The sequence below is a fragment of the Rhamphochromis longiceps genome, linkage group LG10 (assembly GCF_057381845.1).
Source record: "Rhamphochromis longiceps isolate RC_006_pf linkage group LG10, R_longiceps_female_GT1.1, whole genome shotgun sequence".
Classification (NCBI taxonomy): Eukaryota; Metazoa; Chordata; class Actinopteri; order Cichliformes; family Cichlidae; genus Rhamphochromis; species Rhamphochromis longiceps.
The window spans coordinates 9675372-9698518 of NC_140566.1; the positions used below are offsets into that span (position 1 = coordinate 9675372).

A 23147-nucleotide genomic window follows, 5' to 3' on the forward strand; every position below is an offset into this window, starting at 1 on the left:
ATTGCCATATTTTTGTACTAATTGCAGTCTCGGTGACTTTTATTTTCGTTTCACTTTAAATAGATATATAATGAGAACGCAAGACAGAATAATTTTCTGTCTTGTCTGAATAAATATAAGAAGGAACACGTTTATATCGTTGTATAAATCGAGAGAAATAATCGTTTCTGAAAAGTGAAATAAAGAAAAAAACACTGAGAACATTACCGTGTTTGAGGGGAAGATTTAGTTGTCACACCATTACATTGTCCTTGCAGATATATAACACTCCAAAATAATATTTTAAATTTCCTCGCAAAAAATGGCATTTGGCAGCCACTTGCTCTGTTTTCTGCAGAGTCTAGTTTTATTCGTATATACATATATTTTAAGGACTAGATATACCCTGGGGATTCATTAATAATAAGGGGAATCTTTTTTACTCTGCCAGGACATCAACCGACAAATGCGGCGCAGCCTTCAGACTGCACAGTCGTCCACAGCCCATAACCCGCGGATTTACAATCAACTATTGCCACATATTTCTGCACAGGGAACCCTTTCTCTGCCATCGATATATTTTCTTATAATGAGGTAAGTAAAAATAGTTACCATGCAGCACATCAACATGTCTAATTAGCACGCTATTTAAGCGCCCCGGTCTACGCTGAAAATCTGCCTTGCAAGATGGCGACGTGGTTGAGATTTCAAAGGTGAAATACGGCTAACTTAGCAAGCTAGCGACAACAACAGCAATATCTTAAACGCCACGACACTAAGCTAAAGCGTTAAAGTACCGCATATTTTAAAATGGACCTTTATTGTCGTGCACGATTTTGGCGCATTTCCGGGGATGCTCTCTGCTGTAGAAATAACCCCATTCCGCCGATCAAGATAAGATACAAATTCAGTTGCGTTTATATGACAGTGTGGCGTTAAAAGACAACAATAACAACGTGCAACAGCATTATTTCACCATGCATGCCTGTAGCTGAGGCCAGGGAGGTCACCACAGCTGCTGGGTTAGTGTGGAAATTATCAGAGGGACCACTGTAAATAATTTACTTGCTAACTTTACCTAGAACTTTACCGCGATACGAAGAAAACTGATGAAAGTAGGATTTTTTTTTTAAATTCTGCAGACGTAACGACCCCAATCCGGTCGAATATTACAATTAAGACGCTGAGAACACACAGGAGCATCATTTTCGTTTAGCTGCCATATTACATTATTTTAAAGTGCGAGAGATCCAAGAAATGACTCCCATCATGGGTTTGTTTGCAAGTTACACTAACAGACACTACAACTGAGAACGAGGCTATAGTCAGGCCCCTAAGAAGTAGAGTTCCAGATTGTAATGCTAAGCATACCTATGTCATTATTATTATGCTCTGCTTTTAGAAAACATCGTGTTAAGAAAGGTTTAAGTGATTTAATGCCCTGAATGAAGCACTGTAAGAGACAATGCATTCTGGAGCCTAGGAGGTTAGCTGTTTCTTATTGAGAGGACACGTGTTAATATTTTTAAATTATTTTGAATTATATTTAGAAGTATATGACTTCCCTAGCTTCATCCTTGCGACTTTAACAAAATACTTTCCAGGTTTGGTTTGTGTGTCAGCTATGCTTGTAAATAGAAGGTCATCGCCACATGCTGCGATTCGTTTTTTTCAGAACAATAAAATGGTAATACTTCAGGCAGCTGTGGGGCTGCTGGGAACTCTTTTAGCAGTTTCTCTTATTTCATTTACCGCCAAACATTTTGACCTGTAATTGCTGAGCTGATTTGTTCTACCTGAATTTGGCTCAAAGCCATAAGGTGCTGTTGAAAATGAGGTTGAGCCTTTTATAGATTTAAGAACCACATTCACAGACTGTCTGGTGCTGGTTTTGTGGAGATGATGATGATGAACACATTTGTCACTGCATTTAGGGTTTACAAAGGGAGCCATGAAAGTTATTTTTTTTATTTGTTTTTATTAAAAAAAACCCCACCAGCAATCACCAGTTGGGTAGTTACAAGTTATTTTGTTGTTTGTAGTCTTTTTCTAATTATTAAAATAGATCTTGGCCAGGGATTGAAAGGTAAATGGTAAGTATTTGTATAGCGCTTTACTAGTCCCTAAGGACCCCAAAGCGCTTTACACAGCCTTCACACATCCACACTGGTGATGTGTGAAGGCACCCTGGGGCGCACTGACAGAGGCGAGGCTGCCAGACACTGGCGCCACCGGGCCCTCTGACCACCACCAGTAGGCAACGGGTGAAGTGTCTTGCCCAAGGACACAACGACCGAGACTGTCCAAGCCAGGGCTCGAGCCGGCAACCTTCCGATTACAAAGCGAACGCCCAACTCTTGAGCCATGATCGCCCCATAAAGTAACATCTCTTCAACTTTAGTGACCGGTAACGGTTATAACTGTTTGCAGTAAACTAGCATGCAGACTAAATTAGTTTTAGTTCATCAGTATAGTGCTGACTGCTGAATAGTGCCGTCATTATTACTGCAAGAGGATCCTGCACTATTAGGCCATCATTTTTTATTTTTTGTACATGCACTATATATTCATACTCTGCATGCAAACACTTCAAATTTTCAGGAAAAGCACATTCAGAAATGGCTTAAAATTTCTATCAGTCATTCATTATTTGGAGTTTTGTTAGCAGTGTACCTATTTATTGCCTGTATCTGTAGAATATTAAACACGCTTGTACTTGCTTATGGCGAGTCATATCGTGTAATCTATGATATTGGCACTGTTGTCACACATGGCAGATTTTCCTTGTGTCTTACAGGCCTATTGTTGGTATGTGTTGTTTTTATCCATAAATATTTAGTCAAAATACAAAACTTTGTGCATTAGTTCATTTGGAACGCACTGGAGTATCTGGGCTCTATGATTTGTTATTAGAGAGAAGACAATGCACCCTGGCTCGGTCCTGGCTCTTGTTCTTTGTACGATGCTTGACTAATTGAGGGTGACAGGATTCTGCGCAGCCAAGACAAACTCACTAATTTTCATCTGAATCCAGTTTTGTTTAAATGCAGTGGCTAAGTTGTTCATCGTGGGTACAGTTATGGGACGCTATTCTGACAGAAGAACATGAAACAACATGAATAGAAAGTTTAAACCACCTCCGAACAGAAGTTTGTTAAAATCTGAGAAACTGTTCCCATGTAAAGGGAAATAGCCTTCAATACACAGTAGATTGTTTGTACAGAAGATAGAAACCATAATAATATATTGATTAAAAATCTATGAATCTTGTGCCACGTGTAGAAAATGTCTTCACAGTTTTAAAAATAAATTGTAGAAATAAATTGACATTTAAATGCTGGTTTTCTGCAATCCGTTTATCCAGATGTTATAATCTGATTTCAGTGTAACCAAAGACATGGAGGCAGTAAATGAATAGTATGAATACATCTGTGACTCAAAGTAGCTGAAATAGACCCTCACAGTAGTTTTCTTTCCCCTATAGTCAGTATTTTCACGATAAAATGTCAATAAAATTCCTTCATTAAACCACCTGTTCACTACCCTCCACCTCTCTCTTTTTTTTAACAGTGATGCCTACAGCAAGGCTGAGTCTATATTTATTTTAAAGCTTAAGTTACTAAATATTTTGCAGATTTAGGTTATTAATCTCAAATATAGAGCAGCATGGTGGAGTCATGGCTAGCACTCTCCTCACAGCAACAGGGTTCTGGGTTGGAGTCTTGTTCTGCCCTTACCTGTGTGGGTTCACTTCGGGTACTCTAAGAGTCCAAAAACATTAATTGGCAATTGGCCGGAGGTGTGAAAGTCTTTTTTTTTTCTTCTTTAAAATAAATCTAAAAAATATCTAAATATTGGTGGTCTTTTTTGTTGGTGCTTTTGAATCTGGGTGCATTTTTGTATGTTTGAGCTCCCTACACATTACACAGTCTAAAACAAAAGGTTTAGTTTAATACAAACAGTCATGAATCAGGTTCATTGAATTATAAATAATAATGTTAGTGTTATAATTATTTTATTTTGGGGTATGTTAACTTCATTACTTACACTGGGAATGAGGTGATTTTTGATCAAAGCCAAAATTCTCCTCACAGATACTTTGTTGTTCATATAAATACGTCTTAACCAGCCTGATCACATTGGGACTGGTCTGTTCCCTAGTGCCTATGTGTTTGTGTTGCTCATTTCCAGTTGTGGTTTGCGTAATTTTTCCAGGGTTCTTGAAAAATATTTTTATCATGCACTTAAATATTTTCAGCTTATATGATGACTTGATTAGGTTTTTTTAAGTACAGAAAAATACTTTTAAAAAAATATATACATTCATGTCTTAAATGTGACTCTTTGAAAAGTGCATGTATGTTTCTGTCTGGTGCAGGTGGTTCGTGTCTCCTAACATGGTCTAGCTAAACTCTGCATTCCGTGAAGCAGCTACAGCCCGCTAGCACTGAGCCAGGATGTCCAGTAGCTCGGGCTACCCCCCGAGTCAGGGGAGCTTCAGCAGTGAGCAGAGCCGATACCCATCACAATCTGTCCAGTACACCTTTACCAGCAGCCGGCACCCACAGGTAAAGCCTCCTTTCTGCTTTCTTTTGTTTTGAGCGAACAGTCATGTTTGTATCCTCACCGAGTCAACCACTATTAGCCTTTTTGTTGTGGTGTAGAATCTCACTGACAGCTTTGATCGTGTTGCATTAGTGTTTGCCTGTATGATAGATTTTAAGCTGTTGATGGTGATATCTGAAAGAGCAGGGGATAGATTATTTTCACTTTTCAAAAATACCACTTGTTCTGAGTTGACCAATCAGTGTCCTCCCAGGATTGAACCAGGGATCTTTTGCTTGTTGGGCTAATGCCAAAAGAAGCTACACTATGGAGCCATAGCTTTACTTCTATGAGAAATTACACTACTGTTTTCAGTAAAAAAAAAAAGGTGTAAAATGATTTTATTTATTTTATCTTTTTTTTCTCTCTCCTTTCAAACTTGCTATGACATTTGCCTCTCCCTGCTGGAAACTACCTAAAACTTTGTGATTTGTTTTCTTCCTCTACTTGGCTAAAAGCTATCTTTTAGTGGTGCACTTGGTTTTTGGTTTAAGGAAAAAAGTGAGAGCTTTGAAGTGAAAATAAATGCAATAGATTAATCAGTCCTGTAGCATAAATACACACCATTTGGTTTTTGTAATTGTTGGATGTCAAAAATGGGATAGAATCTAAAATTTGATTAGTAGTCTAGCTTTAGCTAGTATTCCAAATGAAATCAATCTGTTCCTCTTTCTGTTAATTGTGGCTTAGGGTGCAGTATGAGTAGATATCTCTTCATACTGAATTGGAACCTCACTCCTTACCAAGAAGTTTTTGTTTATATTTTATGTGTGAATAAAAGATTGGCCAATGACAGCAGAACTTTAAAGATGTTGTTAATTGAGGCTTTGGGCTTGCTTTTGAACCAGTTGATTTGAAAAGGTAATGCACACGCTAGGACTAATTTACAGCCAGATTCCATCTTTGCATGGAAAACGAGTCCAAAGTTGAGTTTTTACCAAGCTCACTGTCATGTTGTTTGTGGCTTTTAAGATTTTAAGGAGCTTTATTGCTTCATTTTCAACTACAACTGAAGATTGAAGTGATTTAAAAAAACAAAACAAAACCCAAGACCAAACCCATTTTTTAATTTATTAGTGTTACATTGTTTATTTAAACCAATTAGAAATGCATCGATGCTGATTAAGTTTGCTTGTAGTCTCAGTAGTGAAAAACCATGTGTGGTGGTAATTCCCGTAGCAGTATTTAACTCTAGAGCATCGTCCTTTTGCGCATTCATTTGAGAATGTTGGATGGTGTTTGGACATTTTCAGTGACACGTTTCTTAGAAGCATACTTTCACAGAAAACTCTCGATGGGACATTTCTGAGCATTCACATTGTTTGCTTAAATCTGGGACAAAATGGGAATTTAGAAATGTTTCCTGTAACTGCATTTGCTTGTTCAGGTTTGTTTGGCAGTCACACTGTGCTGATAACATTTCTGTGTTCTTTACCCCATACGGTTTTGGATAAAAGCCCCTGACTATTACAGACATTTTAATCAATGTTCTTGCCATCAACAACATTCCTTTTAGTTTGCCAGAGGAGGAGTAGTGCTGCTGGTTTCAGTAATTCCATTGTGAACTGACTAATGACACGTTTGAAAAACGAGTGGAACTGGGCCTCACTTCAGGCCAGCCCTTATTCTCTAGTACTAGGATATATATATTTTTTGTATATTCCTGGTAAGCTTAACCATGTCTGCAATCTCTGCCCCCCCTCCCACCCCCCGGGCAGAGGTCAGAGTAAGGACAGAATACAACATTGGCCTATCCCTGCTGATTAATTTGGGAACTTTGTTGTTTTAATAAGGTGAGATCACAGATGAAAATGGCCTCTTGGATAACTGTGCTGCATTTATAGCTGTTTTTCTTTTTCTATATATCTGCAATGTCACTGTTAAATAAACCAACAAATAAAATTATGTAAGCTAACAAAATAAGCAAAGCTAATTAGCTTAATTATTTATGATTTTAATCTCTGATTGCTGGCATCGTGATTGTCTACTCAGAGTTGCAGCTGAGTGGCAGAAATGCCCATTGAGTTGCCTTTATTAGATTAAGTAGAACAGAGTTTACAGGAAATGGGATGGGTGGGGTTGCAGACATGTGTTTATGTGCGTATGTATGCATGAGGTGAGATGCAGCACAGGTCCATGGCTAGACTCTAACTGGGGACATCACAGTTACATGATTTTTGTGCCCCTCAAAGCTTTTGGCAGCGCATTGTACAGCCAGTGATGGTGCTTACATGAGCTGCTAAGGGGTAAAAAAAAGAAAAAGCATTGTGCTTCAGGTTATAGTTCATGTGTAAAAGTGTGAGTGAAGCAGGCAGTGGAGGCAGCTTTACTGATTCAAAGTAAGATGTATCTGTAGCAGAGAAATGTGTCGCTTTTGTAGACACTACTTTCTAAGGATGATCCGGTTGCTGCATCTGTGAGGTGCTTATAGTTTGTTATGGTATGTGAGGTGATGTTTGTTTTTGTGTATTGATTTCCATTTTCCCTGCTTCACACTGTCAAGAATTTGAATGAGATTGAGATTTGAGAATTAATTTGCTAAGTGTTCCTCTTGCCTTTAGGATTTCACCGTCCCAGACTACCGGAATCACATGCAGGATCCACAGGGTCGCAGAAGACCGTCTTTACTGTCCGAATTCCACCCTGGAGCTGAAAGGTAGGAGCGTAATATTCAAATACCAAGCTGCTTATTAGGCTTTATTAGGTGCTTTCTTATTTCATTTTAGGTTTTGTTCTAGAGAGGTTTTCCCTTCTTGCATCTAGAGCAGGGCGATATGGCCAAAACTATTTATCATGATATATATTTAAAATTTGCGATAACAATATAACTGACAATATAATTGATGCGAGACAAAATACAACTCCACAACTTTACTAGCGCAAAACCCCCCCATCCATGTATTTTCACTTAAACAAGCAGCTGTTTTTTTTATGTGCATTAAAGCTATATAAAAATTTAACATTGCAAAAGCAAATTCCTTGCTGAAAGTTTAACCAAAAGGCATTTCCAGTAGAAATGGGCTGACATATCCTGAGCATAACCATGTATAATATCCACTGAAGTTAAACAGAGGTGCTTTGCAACATTAAACTGCAGTGTGCCAAATAAAAAAGTCAAATACGTATTTTTCGGACCATAAGGTGCATGGGATTATAAGACACATTAAGTGAAACAAAGCAGTCAGATAACTCAAACTATTCTTGCTTCCTCCATTTCTGTACCATTGATTCATTAATGCTGTATTCTATCACAGCTGCTTTATTCCCATGTTGTACGTTTGAATTTTTTCAGAAATCTCTCAGTCAGAACATGCTACATCATGCTTAGGTAACTAACAAAGCTAGCGAGCTAACTTCCACTAACGTCCTGTTAACTTCTAACTCCGTTAAATGTAATAAATTCTGTTTTCATGGATGCCAGATGTTAAACTTCATAGTTATACCTGGTAAAGCAGCAACGCTGATCATTTTATTAAAGGTGAAAGAATTTAGACAGTTTTTAACTCTCAGTGATGCTGCAGTGTTCGTTTGACTTTGGGACCTGAAATTGACTGAGTTTAGGACACAGATTACTCCCAGATTTACGAGTACCTTAGTCTAAATACGGCAATAATGACGGCCCACGTGCATGTTCTACAAAAAAATGTGCTTTGGTGGGTATCTGACGGACAAACACCAAACCAGTTCCACATCACTGAAGTAGCACCATTTTTACAAACCAATTCTGGTTCATCCGTTTCACTGAACGATCCGCTTTCTCTCTTCTCATTCTCCGTTGCCGCCATGCTTTTTCGGCCATGTGCGCATGCGCGTTTTACTCATATTCTATCACGATATTTCATTTACTTATCGTTGCCTAACATTGTACCGGTATTACCGTGAACGGTATAATATGGCCCAGCCTTACTTGCATCCTCCAATTAATTTTGACAGCTAGTTGCAGTTTCTGATAAATCTGTAAATTTCTTGTTTACTTTTCTTTGTCAGGCCTCCAGAGAGGCGCCATGGTTACGAACAGCAGTTTCACTCTGTCTCAGCCCAACCTGAGCATGAGGTCTTGGAGGCTAAACGCCCTCGCCTGGAGACTGTTGCTGAGGCTCATATCACCCGCACCCCTTCCACTGCAGGGGGTATTGTTCTGCCTGTGCCCCATAGTGTACAGGACAGCCTAAGAGCCACTGTGGAGGTCAAGAAGGTGGGCATCATATTTTTTATTTTGTAGGTCCTGTATTTGAACCAGTTTATCAGGCAGAAATAATTAAGCTTAAGATTGGACTAACATTTACTAATGTCAGTCTTCAGTATTCATAAAAGTTATTGTTATGAACATCAGAAAGACAAAAAATGAGGTCAGTTCTTTCCCATAATTAAGATTTCTTTATTTTGTTGGAACAAAAGTGAATATAAATGAGGACTAAAGCACAATCACTGTACAAAATAAGGCTCTCCACTATGGATAATGGCCAAATTTTAAAACATCAGCCATAGGCCCTTTATTTTGCAGTTGCTAAAGTCTTGAACTTAACAATAGGTTCTTGTAGACAATAAAAAAAAACTTGAGTCTGAGTAGACATTCATGGATTCTCAAACACTTAACACTAATGCAGTCATGATGTTTTATGAAGGTTTTATTGCTGGATGGGGCTGTTTTGGTAAGGTGTTGATTTGATTTGTATCCTCAGAGGATGTAATTTATAGGCCTTTGGACCTGAGCAGTGCATATTTGCTGATACTGTCAGGTTAGCCAATAAGCCATGCACCGGCTCATGTTTCTCTACTGTCAGTACTTGATGTTGTTCAGCTGCCTTTTTGCTTAGTCTCTCATCCTACAATCAGAGGAACTCTGCTGTCTTGGACTGCCAGTGAAGGTTGTAGTCCTTGTTCTGCCCTGGACATCATCTGTGAACTGGAAAGGCAGAGTAGAACAAGAAATGCTCTTTCTAGCTGCTAGACAATGACAGTCAGAGTCAGTCTGTAGGAGGTGAGAACGACTGGAGAGGTAGCTGAATGGCTCAGAGCCTGCGCATAGGGAAGCATGAAACCAAACAGGTTTGTGCTGGTTAGTGGTGAATTAATTTTCAAAAATAAAATACTTGGTAAATTAAGCTCTTCTGTCATATTATTGCCAGATTGCCTACCAATAATTTGTATAAACTTATTTAACAGTTTTTTGTTTTTTTTGCCAGGAGACTCAGTTCACTGTCAAAGTGGAGTCTTCCCCAGGAGGACCTACACTACACATGGGGGAGGAGCAGGACACCTCTCCTTCTAAACTGTCCAAGGAAGAGCTGATCCAGAGTATGGACCGTGTAGACCGAGAGATTGCTAAAGTGGAGCAGCAGATTTTCAAGTTGAAGAAAAAGCAGGTTGGTTACCCAGCTTGGCCTTTTTTCTCTTAACATATTTCAAACACAATGAGTGTTGTGTAAGAAAACATGGCACAGATAATGTTTTTCTTTCTTTTTCTTTAAGAAATAAACTGAGAGACTGATATGATACAAATTTTAGAACAGCATTGAGGAAGTGCTTAAATATAAATGTTTTGTTGCTTTTATGCAACTGTATCACAGCTAAACTTCAAACTGACTTTTTATTGAAAGTGACACTGAGGATAAATACTAAGAAAAATATTCATGGGAGGGTCTCAGAAATCCGCAAATCCATTTAGTGTAAAAAGTGTTGTACTTTCAGCTCAGGGTTAAAGTAATCTACCGGAAGTCTTTCCCTTTGAGAAAAGCCTGTTCAGTATGTCTGGTGCTAAATATCAAGTCAAATATCAGTTCTCTACTGACTTGGTGATGATAAGCCCTGGAGGCTTGCTTGTCTTCTCGGTGAGCTCCAAGTTGCTCTTTGACCTTGAAAATTAAAGCATTCCTCAGGGCTATAAGATGCCACTGCTGTAAATCTATAGGCTGACAGACTTGTGTCTTTCATTTTCTTGTATTTTTCCTAGAAGGCACTCTCAGAAACGACATTTCTAGATCCCTAGGTTTACTTTTTTTCTTCAGCTCAGCATCCTATTTAGATTAGATTGTTGTTGTTTTTTTGTTTGTTTTTTTGCTTCTTGGTCGTCTTCGAACTGCTATCTCTTTTGGAATTCTAGTTAATTAGATAGAAATGTTAGCTGATCAAGGCTGCAAGAGAATACCTCTCCATTTTCTAGTCTGCCTTTTCCCAAGGTTTTCAGGGATTTAATGTTTATTTGAGGTATTTCAGGAACTCCTAATCTGGTCCCTGTAACCTGGTAGTTTACATAACCTTTAGCTTGTAAACATTGACCTAGCAAACATTCAGCAGATTAGTGTGTCTGTGTTTATTAACATGGCCCCAGTTAGGGCTGTTCGATATAACGGTATATATCGGATGACAGTATAAAAACGTCTATCATTTCATTTTACGCTATCGTTTGTTTCGTGGTGTCGCAAAATAAACTGTTTACGGCAATGTTTTTTTTCATCGTTTTGATGGTCACTGTAGTGGCTATATTAATTTCTTAAAGTTCTCTCTTTCTCTTATATTTAATATAACCACACTACGGACGGACAAGCGCCTGTTTTTATGGGTTGTCGTTAGCAACAACGACGGTAACACCATCGCACCATCCGCTTGTTTATTTTCCAGTCCACATAAACCTTTCACAATAAAGCTCAAGATCCTATTGAGAATTTTCAAAATAAACGGAATCACGTGAAAAAGTATGCAGAGTATTGACGGATGAGAAGCAAAAAAAGAGTTGTCAGGTGCTAAAAAATAAACCTTAGACTCAAATGTTAGAACAGGCTTTCCCCGCAGCACGTCGTGTAATAAATACTCACAAAAAAAACGGCGGCCGTTACAACCTATGCCTAAAAATGTGTAGTTTCATGCATCGGTTAAAACACTCGACTCCAGGTACAAGACGCCCAGCTGGAAACACTTCACCTATCCGAGATTCACAGAATTTACAGAAAATATTACATTTTTTGTGATTTATATCGTTATCAGACGATAGATGTTTTATATCGGGATATGAGATTTTGGTGATATCGCACAGCCCTAGCCCCAGTGGCAGAAACCTTCAGCCTTATACACAAAAACGCCTGCAGGGAATAATTTGACAATACCTGCATGGTCCTCATATATGAGATGCCGGGATCAGATCACTACACTGTTTATGGGTCTGTGTTTTTTCACAATCTGCTCTGTATGGTCATGCATAGATGAAATAAGTCTCTCCACTCCACATTGTTATTCTGATCTTGTGTGCCATAGGTCAAAAATTCATGTGTTCTTGTTGTCTCTTAGCAACAACTTGAAGAGGAAGCAGCAAAGCCAGTGGAGCCCGAAAAGCCAGTGACTCCTCCCCCGGTGGAGCACAAGCACCGCAGCATAGTCCAAATCATCTACGACGAAAACAGGGTTAGTCGTCTCATGCAAACACAAAGACACGCCTGCAAGTAGCATTGGTTCTTTGCTCTCTGGTCTCTGTTAGTTTATTATCTTGAATAATTGCAAACAGTGTCTGCAGAGCTGGGAGAACAACATTACTTTTTCTGTTTAAAATCGTGCCACAATAAGCTGTGAGCAAGTGTTAAAACCACCAATGACACCAGCCAACCCGTGACAGTCTCCACCCTCAAATTAAGTAATTCTTTTTGTTAGCTGATGGGTTTGGAGTTTAATTTCACTCCCACTAATCACTTTCTGTAGTATCTAAGCTGTGGTAACCAACTGATGATATCTGAACGGTTCCTGTTATTGCTGACTCTCCTCACCCCCGTTTATATGCATCATCTGTTAGAAGAAGATGGAATATTTTGTGGTTGTAGCATTGTGTTTTGAAGTTAATGGGACTAGAAATGATGCTTCTTTTAAGTGCCGAATCTGTTTATCAAACAGAAGATGTGATTCTTTGTATCAGTTAAGAATATATTAATCTCATTCAAGGGCGGAGGTAAGCCTCATTATGTGTATTTCAGTTGAACAACAGTGCAGCAAGTGAGGATGTGTTTACAGAGGTCACTGGAGTTCATGTGTGTCAGACAGTGTTGTGGTAGGAGAGCGCTGGGACACGCCTTCCCTTCTCAGTCAACCATTAACCCTTTAGGCTGTAAAGCTGCTCAGGCTTTGCACATAGCATTTAGTCTGGCAGCTGTGGTTGTTTATCTCAGTCTACAGATGGGGGTTTGTGAAATGTGAAAATGAAGAGTTGGTATGTCCCTAATGATCTTGAAAAAGCTGACAGACTGCAGCGATCCAAGAATACTGCCTTGACTGCACTATTATTTACACTTCAGTGGGAGTTCTCACTCTTATATTTATTTCGTTTTTTTGTATTGTGAATTGCTTTTCAGGCTTTTGCAATTTCTTGCTTTTTGAATTAATTAATGGAGGAAGATTATATGTCAAGCCAACTGAATACATCTGAAATAATCAAACACGTGTCTGTTAAACATTTTTGTTTAGTTTAGTCTTAAGATTATGGTTGTGGCCATAGTTCAGTACTTCACTTGAGAAAGGAAAAACATTTGCCCCCTCTATTTTAACTGAACCTTCCTTTTAATGCTGTGCTGGCAAAATGTCTCAGAATCAACATAAACATCCATATCTGAAGATGGTGTGTTCCTGCTGTTTCTTTTTTAGTCTCCTGTTGTAATCTTTTTTTTTTTTCTTTCCCCGATCTAGAAAAAAGCTGAAGAAGCCCATAAAATATTAGAAGGCCTTGGTCCCAAGGTTGAGCTGGTAAGTAGTTTAATGGTTAAGATTTTTGACCTTACATAAGCTTTGTTTAAGAAGTAGTGTTACAGTTTGTCTGTTGGCTAATAATTAATCCACCATCTGTTGCTGGTCTGTTGGGTTTTTTTTTCCCCTCTTGTTTTTTAGCCTTTGTATAACCAGCCGTCAGACACAAAGGTGTACCATGACAACATCAAGACGTGAGTGTCCATGTTTCTTTGTTGTTGTTTTTTTACAAATAGCTTTAATAAATATCCTAAGTACAGGATCTGATGCTTGCCTCGGTATCAGTATAAGAAGCCTCTGAGCTGAGGACAGCAGTGGCTGTAATATTGACCATGGCGAGATAAACCCGCTGATAAGTCAGTCTAATCTTAATGCTGAGTCACCTCATTGAACTGGCCTACTGACACCAAGGAGAGCAAGAAAGGAAGTGAGAAAATGTGTGTATGTGCCTGCATTGGGTGTGTTTAAAGCAGGTTGCGTTGGGTTGAAGGTCGTGTCGTCTGGGACAAAACCCTTATCGCTGTGTACCTTGAGAGCAGCCCATCTGGCTCTGCTTTTATCAGGACAGGGCCCACTTCTGTGTGAATCTGCTGCACAGGTTGCACATTCAGGGTCGGCGCACTCGCTATTCTTTCCCCACCATCATGTGCAAACAGAATACTTATCAGTATTTTGTATTTGCTACACAAATAAAGTGTTTGGTAGTGTGCTGGAACAGAATTTGAGCTTATTGCATCAATGAATTTTGTAATTCTTAAAGGTAGCAGCTAAAGGCAACTCTTGCTCTGTTGAAACTAAAGTTGTTTTTTTTGTTTTTGTTTTTTTGTTTTGGTAATACTTTAAAAATAGTGACTGATTTTTGGCAACTGTTTACTTTCAGAAACCAAGTCATGAGGAAGAAGCTGATTTTGTTTTTTAAGAGGAGGAACCATGCACGTAAGCAAAGGGTAAGTGTCCTTGTACATTTATTTGTGTCATTGTTATGGATACAGCTCAAATAGCATCCCGTATTTCCATGGTTAGTGTGACATCCATAACGTATGTGACTGTCCTTAGATGACCTGAGCTGAACTTGATGTGATATAAGCACATTGTGATAAATGTTTTTTTATATGTGCTAGATTCTTTGCTTATGTAAAGCTAAATAGTATTGAGATAGTCTTGACATATTGAGCCCTAAGACGCAACGTGTCTTTTGTCCTGTCTTCCTTCACTCACACATAACTGGTTCCAACAGATGGCTGTATCTCCCTAAGTATGGTTGTGCTGGACATTTCTTCCTGTTAAAAGGGAGTTTTTCCTTCCCACTGTCACCAAGTGCTTTCTCAGAGGGAGCCATCTTGATTATTGGGGTCTTCTCTGCATTATTGCAGGGTCTTTACGTTAAAATATTAACCGCCTTGAGGCGACAGTTGGTGTGAGTTGGCGCTATCTACATGAAAAAGAATTGAATTGAATCTTGAAGCAATACATGACACAAATAACAAAACATTTATTCAGGTTTTAAAGTTTGTATCAGAACATCCGACAGTTTTACGGGGTCCATTTTATTAGACTGACTAATAAATGCTGAACCTTGGTGAACATTTAATTTAAATATTTTTTTAATAGTTTTCTTTAAAAGAAACTCTTGTAATTATCTGTAGTTAAATATAGAAGGTTATAGTGAAGCAAATTAGCATTTTATCTTACTCATGAAAGTTTAATAATTGAGACTTCCAATTTGGACAAAGTTTAAAAAGGGTACCGTATTTTCCGCACTATAAGGCGCACTTAAAATCCTTTAATTTTCTCAAAAATCAGGAGTGCGCCTTATAATCTGGTGTGCCTTATCTATGAATTCTGGCTGTGTTTATTGACCTCGAACCAATTTTAAGTGGTACACGGCGCTCAAAAATCTGTCAAAAATGTTTTAGTAGGACTTTGCTAAGCTACAAAGCCACACCACTTGATGGATTGTCTGAGCGTTATGGCTACCGTAGTCAGGAGCCTCACGACTCATAGTAATCTGGGTCCAAAAATTCGTCCGCATCAGGTCCCAAAGTCAAACGAACACTGTGTAAATTCTTTCATCTTTAATAAAAATGATCAGTGTTGCTGCTTTACCAGGTGTTACAATTAAGTTTAACATCCAGGCATCCATGAAAACAGAATTTATTAAATTTAACGGAGTTAGAAGTTAGCAGAAAGTTAGCTCGCTAGTTTCGCTAGTTACCTAAACATGATATACCATGTTCTGAGAGATTTCTGGGCAAAAATAAAACGTACAGCCCTGCTATCACTTCCAAAATAAATGAAGACAGAAAACTACACGGCAGTAATGTTTGTAGGGTTACTGAAGTCGGACTAGCTGGTATATAATGCTGTGCTAGTGATCGCTAGCGACACAGCTATGTTAGCATAACAAAGCATAAGAGAGTGGGCCCAAAACTCCGTCTGCTTCTGGTTCCAAAGTCAAACGAACACTGTGGCATCACTGAGAGTTAAAAACTGTCTAAATTCTTCCATCTTTAATAAAATGATCAGCGTAGCTGCTTTACCAGGTGTAACAATTAAGTTTAATATCCAGGCATCCATGAAAACATGGTATATGGTATATACTGCTGTGCTAGTGATCGTTAGCGACACAGCTATGTTAGCATAACAAAGCATAACACAGTGAACCTGGAGAATGAACGCTAACTTTTTTCCACTTGATAAAAGTTCCCGATGTGTTTTTTTGACAAATGCAATTGCGTGGAAAATTACTATAAATGGACCAAACTTCAGTAGGGGAGAACAACTGAGATAATCCAGCCTAGGGCTGTGCGATATGACAAAAATCTCATATCCCGATATAAGACATTTATCGTCCTGACAACGATATAAATCACAAAAATGTAATATTTTCTGTAAATTCTGTGAATCTCAGGCAACTCGACTTGCGTTTAGTTTTTCCAGCTGGGCGTCCTTTACCTGGATTCGAGTGTTTTAACTGATGCATGAAACTATACATTTTTAGACATAAGTTGTAACGGCCACCACTTTCTTTCAAAGTTTGAGTCTAAGGTTTATTTTTTAGCACCTGACGGCTCTTTTTTTTTGCTTCTCATCCGTAAACTCTCTGCATACTCTTTCATTTGATTCAGTTTATTCTGAAAAGTCTCAACAGGATCTTGAGCTTTATTGTGAAAGGTTTACGTGGAAAACAAACAAGCGGACAGCGGAGCCAGGCAATGGTTTTACCGTCATTGTTGCTAATGACAACACGTAAAAACAGGCACTTGTCCGTCCATAGTGTGGTTATATTAAATATAAGAGAAAGAGAGGCTTTAAGAAATTAATATAGCCACTACAGTGACTGTCAAAACGATGAAAAATATTGCTGTAAACAGTTTAGTTTACGACACCACGAAAGAAACGATAGCGTAATAGGAAATGATAGACGTTTTTATATTGTCATCCGATATATATCGTTATATCGAACAGCCCTAATCCAGCCACAGTATGAGGTTAGTCATAGGGGTGGGCGATATAAATGATATACGATAGAAACTATATAAATTTGGCCAACAATAGAGCTTTTGACTATACCGCTCTATCGCGATACCACATGTTAATGATGTCATCAAGCTGCGCCTGTTTTGGTCGAAATCTGTTTCATGGCTCTAATGAATTTTGTTTCCCCAAAATTTATTTTAAGACCTACATGGAGAGCATTGCTGGGGAGAAGGGACTTTTTTATGTATATAACTATGGTTGGGCGATATTTAAAAATTTGCCAACCAACAATCCATCGTCCATTGTCCAATAATCGACAATGGGCGATATATTCACGCATGCGCAGACTTTTTGATGGGTGGAGCAATGTAATTATGCACGGACCGATTTACAACACAGAAGAAGTCCAAACATGGATATATAAAGTCGCCAATTTGGGATTTCTTTGGCTTTAAACCAATGAAAGAGGTAAACTTAAGGATGTAACCAAAATGGTGTGCCGCTGACGTATAGTGCGAGCAAAGGACTGAAACATGACTAACTTGCATTAGCATGTATGTGTCCACCATCTGAATGTTTTTTTCTGAAAATAGGCTACTACCTTTCTTTCTTTCTGTTATGAGTTTGAGTAAATGAATCACTGCATTTGGGCACACTCTGAGGACGGTGTATCTACTCGCAGATGAAAGATGGTGCTGTTAAAACAGCACTATTATTTATTTTTTTTTCTGTTTACTGCTTCTATTAGCTCCATCATTATTAGCAAACTTACTCATGGGCAAATACATAAATAAATCGCCCTTGTAAAAACAATTGACGATAGGCTGTAGTCAATATATTCGTCCAATCACCCAACCCTATACATAACCCATCTGCCCCATTCAACTCTCGTGCAAATTTCATTTCAAATCAGACTTTGACAGGCCAGAAGAGGAAAATGATGGAATAATCCTGTCCGTTTTTTCATATTTACAGTAAATTTTAAACAACATCTCACAAAAAAGGGAGCAGATCGAGCGTTTTGTAATCTTTATTCCAAAAAAACTGTTGGAACTGTTGCCATTAACAATCAACATTAGCATGTTGGTAAGAAAACCTTTTGAAATTAAGTTAACTAAGTATCCTGTATGTTAACTAGAGTTTGAGCATTTGTAACAAACATAACAGATAAAAATCTGTTGGAAACTCTACGAGTTATCCAGCGCACCTCACTCTGACTCATTTTTCCAGTGAACATCAGCAAGCAGTTCTGCATCTGTTATCTGAGTGTCAGGCCTGTGGTCAGTAGACCAGCATTGTTGTCCCTTGAGCTGTGCTAATGGCTAATAAAAATAATGTACTGATGTATTTACAGAACAGGAAACATCTTGTTTTCCCTTGTTTGTTCACTGTGGCAGCCAATAAATGCTTTTTTTATGTAACAGAATAATAAATATTGTCACATCAAAGACCATTTCTTAGAAACGGCTGGCCAATTCTTGGTCTTTCTTATCAGTTACCATTTATTTAAATATTTCAAACGTAAGCTATGTGGAAACACGTGTGTGTGTGTGTGTGTGTGTGTGTGTGTGTGTGTGTGTGTGTGTGTGTGTGTGTGTGTGTGTGTGTGTGTGTGTGTGTGTGTGTGTGTGTGTGTGGCAGTGGCTCAGTGAGTCCCACCTTTCCCTCTGTGTCAGACAGGCTTTTGGACTCTGAACAATGGCAGAGTGCACATGGCTACATGCCAAGAGGAAGGTGAATTGTTTGTCTATCGCTGCACAAAGTGGAAATGAGGCTATATTGTCCTGCAGTCTTTCCAGATCGTAACTTAACATTTTAACTGTGACAATTTTGGAAATTATTACAAACAAATCCTTTTTTCCCTCCACAGTTACTAATAAATATATGGTACCTGTGTGTGTTAATAACAACTAAAACAAAGAGGCAATGAGCTTTTGAACCTTATTTGTAGATAGAATTGGTGGATGGGAGCAGCTTGTGCGTGGGTCAGGATACTGAAATAAGTAATGTCAAAGGCAGACACAAACCGCACAACCGACACGAGTTCCCGAGCAGCTTGTACTCAGTGAACTCTTCTGCTTTCACTTCAGCCCGTCTGTCGCCATGTTTACTTTCTCACTCCCTTTCAATGATAAAGTACAACACAGGTTTCAGTGACTGGTCAAATAACACATGTGCTAATAAACACACGCTTAACTGCATGTAAAATCACAATCATTGGGGGTTTTTTGGGGGTTTTTTTTCTTCAACTTTTTAACCTTTAACATTATTTGCATCTGTTTTGCCTCATCTGTCCACTGGTGTAGCAGCGTTTGGGTTGGCCCCAACAAACTGAGTTGTTGCCTTTGTTTGTTCAAAAATGTTTGAGTGCAGTTCCTGGCGAATGAGCCAGACTTTTTAAAGGCACAGAGATTTTTGCTGGTGTTTAACAGCAATGCTGTTATGATCCACCAGATTTGGTGCATTTTTGTTATTTGAATTAATTATAAATCTGTGTTGGGGAGTGTTACTTTACATCACACGATCGTTACAATTAAAATCCATTGAGAGCGTAACCTACTGTCATTACATTATATTGCAACAGTTCACAACAGCTTCTAGGACAATCGGCCAGTAAAAGACAGTAAATGTTGGTACTACTTTTTTTTTAGCACTTATTGCACTTTTAGAGACAGCTTTTGACAATATTGCATGATAAAAGAAGACGGTGTTGAGTTAGAGTACTGGTCCTAGTTGAAAGTTTCCTCACATAAATACTGGATGTCAAGGCAATGCCATCCAGATTAAATATCTCTTTCACATATTCTGCAGAGCCAGATATAAAAACTTAATTTTTGTTTGGAGATTGCAGGTGCTTCCTTAAAATGTGGTGTATATTGCTTAAAAGAATGAAGGGAACACTTGATTCTCACAATCCAACACAAGGTCGGTTAAATTTCAGGTATAAGGAAGCATAAACCATGTCTGTTGCAAATGAAAGTAACATCAGGAGCACTAGAAATGCAACAAGATAAAAAAAGGAATGGTTGTAGAGGTGTTGGGCACAGATCATTGCTCTCTCCTGAGTAATTTTTCTCTATTTGCGATTTTTGCTGATGTCCTTGTCAATGCTGATAGGATGAGCTGCCCATTCAGGTTGCATAAGCAGTGTAGCTCCTCCAGCATGGCATACCCATAAGTGCCAAGAAGGGTTAAGTAAGTAAAACTTTATTTATATAGCACCTTTCAGGATATAAAATCACAAAGTGCTTCACAAGAGCCAACAATGTAAAAATAAATAAATAAATAAATGAATAAAAGCAGATTTAGAGAGATGTTTTTAACTGGCTTTTAAAAGAGACTGTACAGTCAAGTCCAAAGGAAGAGAGTTGCAGAGTCTGAAGGCCACTGAACAGAAGGCTCTGTCTCCTTTTGTTTTCAGCTTAGTATGGGGCATCATCAGCAGACCCTGGTCACAGGACCTCGGGGACCTAGTGCCTGTCCACGAAGAGCTCTCAGTGAGTGACAGAATCTTAAATTTCACTCTGATGTAGACCGAAAGCCAGTATAGCTATATCAAGAGCAGCATTTTAAAGAACTTGCAAGCGTTCTTTGGGGGCTTTGCTAAGACATGTATACAGTGCATTGCAGTAATCCAATCGTGATGAAACCAAAGCATGAATGATCATTTCCAGTTTAGGACGTGACACAATGGATCTTAGTTTGGCAATATTTTTTAGATGATAAAAACAGGAGCGAACCAGAGACTTGATGTGCATATAAAGTAAAACTAGAGGTTCCATAATCAAGTTTCTTTAAAAAAAATTGCCAAACATTGAAATCAGTAGGTACCTTACTGGAGGCCAGTGAAACATTGACAATAGTGAGCACACTGGAACTAATGCACTGTAAGACATTTTTCAACAAAGATGTAGGTAAAATGTCCAGAGAGCAAGAAGAGGCTTTCATTGTACCAATAAGCTTCGCTAGCAGGTAAAGTTACTGCTGCAAAGCTGCGTAAGATAACTGGCCGAGCTGGTGTGGGAACCATCAACATAGATGCTGAGGAAAAGATATTATTTCTTACATTTCTGACTTTATCAACAAAAAAGGAAAGATAACGTTGACAGTCCTCATTTAAGAGTATAGGAGCAGTAGGTGTAGCAGAGGACTGTAAAACTGGTACTGATCTTGTTTTAAAAGGATAGATATAGTCTAAAATAGAAAGGCAATGTTAATAAAGTTAAATCAAAAGTCAGCTTTATTGTCAAAAACCATATGTACAGATAATAGACCGGAATTTGAAATTGCAGTGCTCCCATGGCCCTCAGTGTTACACTAAAACAACAGAAAGATAAAAAGAATTAAAATCTTATATACATTAAAATGATCCATTAGGATATCTACATCATTATAAGAGAATAAAAATAAATTAAAGCCTCAGAAAACGTGCTGGCAGTAGATGATTTTAATAAGAGCAGACCTCATAGTGAGCTGAAGACGGGGTCACAGTCACAGATAAATTAAAAATAACACTGCAGTGGTTGGAAATAAAAATGTCCTCAGAACAGAGAGAATCAACGGACAGACCCAAAGTAAAAACGAGTTCCAAAGGACAGTTGGGCTGGATAAAATTAAAAGTGTCCAGAGTCATTATCAGTATGGATGATAAAAATCCTTGACTACAACCAGTCAACGGTTTTAGGGTGGATGATTTAAAAAAAGTCACTAAAATCCTTTTTGTCATGCTGTTTGGAGCAGGTGAATGGTACACTACAGCACAATATAAAGGATCCTTTCCCCCGATTTTAATAACTTAAGACGACACCGAGGAGTCTGGAGAAACACTCATGAGATACCTGTGTTGCGGAAATCCAGGCCTATCACATCCAGGCAGGGATGTGGATGTAGAGAACCCCTCTGATATAATCCCAGGGGAGTAGGTGATCGGTAACGCCGCTGACATTTACCAGTACAGATGAGTCTGAGTTCATGTGCTTGTTTTCAGTCCAAACTCTCAAAAGACAGATGGTGTTGCAGGCAGTGTAACGTTCACCATTGAGTCTTTTTCATGTCAGTCCCATGTGCTCGATGTGAACCTGCTCTCATTTGCAATGAGAACAGGGCGCCAGTAGTGGTCTTCCAGTTCTGATGTTCAGCAGCAGTCTGCTCAGCCCTGCTTGGCTCTCATTGTGTAACAGCACATCTGCTGGTATCTCCTCCACACTCCTCAGACTGTGTTGGGAGCTGCTGCTTGTATTGATGTACCACGCTGGAGGAGCTCGATTATTTGTGTAACCTGAGTGGACACACTGATATCCCTGAAGTTTAACTTAACCCCCTCTTGATGTAGTCGTGCATGTTTCATGCTGTGTACACAGGAGCAGAAGATCTGCCAGCGTTATGACCAGCTGATGGAAGCATGGGAGAAGAAGGTGGAGAGAATGGAGAACAACCCCAGACGCAAAGCCAAGGAGAGCAGAACACGGGAGTACTATGAAAGGCAATTCCCCGAGATCCGCAAGCAGAGAGAGCAGCAGGAACGCTTCCAGAGGTAAAAATGTAAAAAAAAAACAACAACCCAGAGACATATGATTAGATATTTTTGGTACTTTTTTCACAAACACACTGATGCCTTTTGAACTTCGCAAAGTGAGGATTTGGTTTAAAGAGGTCAACATACAGATTAGGGTTAAACTGAAAGTAATTGGTTTTATTTTCAGTTTTGATCAATTTTCTTTTCACCAATCAATTTAATGATCTGTGAAATGCTTGCGGTTACATTCAGAGTGAAGTCCACATGGCTGCTTGTACTGTTTAGCGAGGAGTCATTCTGGCCATGCATGGAGTCTGATCAAAACACGTAGCGTGAGTTAAAATCATAAAAAAGGAATAGTGTACGCTGGATGTGATTAAAACTGAAGGCGCCACTGTGAATTTTCACTCTCGCAGGGATTTGATACATTAACAACAAGAACTGGCACTACACCTAGATGTTAAAATTGCCTTTTCTGTCTTTAAGAGGCCTGTTCAGCGATCTCTTAAATGGAGGGCATTTGGTGGTATGTAATGGCCTACTTTGGCTCTCTGGGTTTGAGACGGGGTCAGGGTCCAGAGTCTGGTTGTTCCTGGTGCTGGCGCTTTGTGCTTTAATTGAAATATCCACATAAGAGTTTTTATGTCAGCGCTATTCATGTAGACTGCTAGACCGTGAAGGAGGAAGCCAGTAATAACTGTTCAGGGAGACTGTTTTCTTCATTAATAACGGGCACAAGGACTTTGATCTTGAAGAGGGCTTTGAAAGTCCAAAATTTCCCTTTCTCAGCAATTTGTCCCTGAGTTTGGAGGTTTATTTTTTGTTTTTTTGTTCTTAAAGGGTGTCA

At 38.8% G+C, this 23147-nt stretch overlaps 1 protein-coding gene across 7 annotated transcripts in view; it reads left to right on the forward strand.

Annotated features, from left to right (window-relative positions):
* The first annotated feature begins 419 nt into the window (after window positions 1-419).
* Window positions 420-23147, forward strand: part of ncor1 (nuclear receptor corepressor 1) — a 62155-nt gene continuing 39427 nt past the window's right edge. For all 7 annotated transcript variants that reach the window (XM_085420075.1, XM_085420078.1, XM_085420079.1 and 4 more), the window contains exons 1-10: window positions 420-573; window positions 4358-4547; window positions 7146-7240; window positions 8572-8779; window positions 9771-9950; window positions 11869-11982; window positions 13249-13305; window positions 13447-13499; window positions 14186-14252; window positions 22146-22318. In XM_085420075.1, the coding sequence (XP_085276201.1) occupies window positions 4437-4547; window positions 7146-7240; window positions 8572-8779; window positions 9771-9950; window positions 11869-11982; window positions 13249-13305; window positions 13447-13499; window positions 14186-14252; window positions 22146-22318 (1058 nt within the window). In that variant the 5' untranslated portion in view covers window positions 420-573; window positions 4358-4436. The remainder of the gene's footprint in view (window positions 574-4357; window positions 4548-7145; window positions 7241-8571; window positions 8780-9770; window positions 9951-11868; window positions 11983-13248; window positions 13306-13446; window positions 13500-14185; window positions 14253-22145; window positions 22319-23147) is intronic.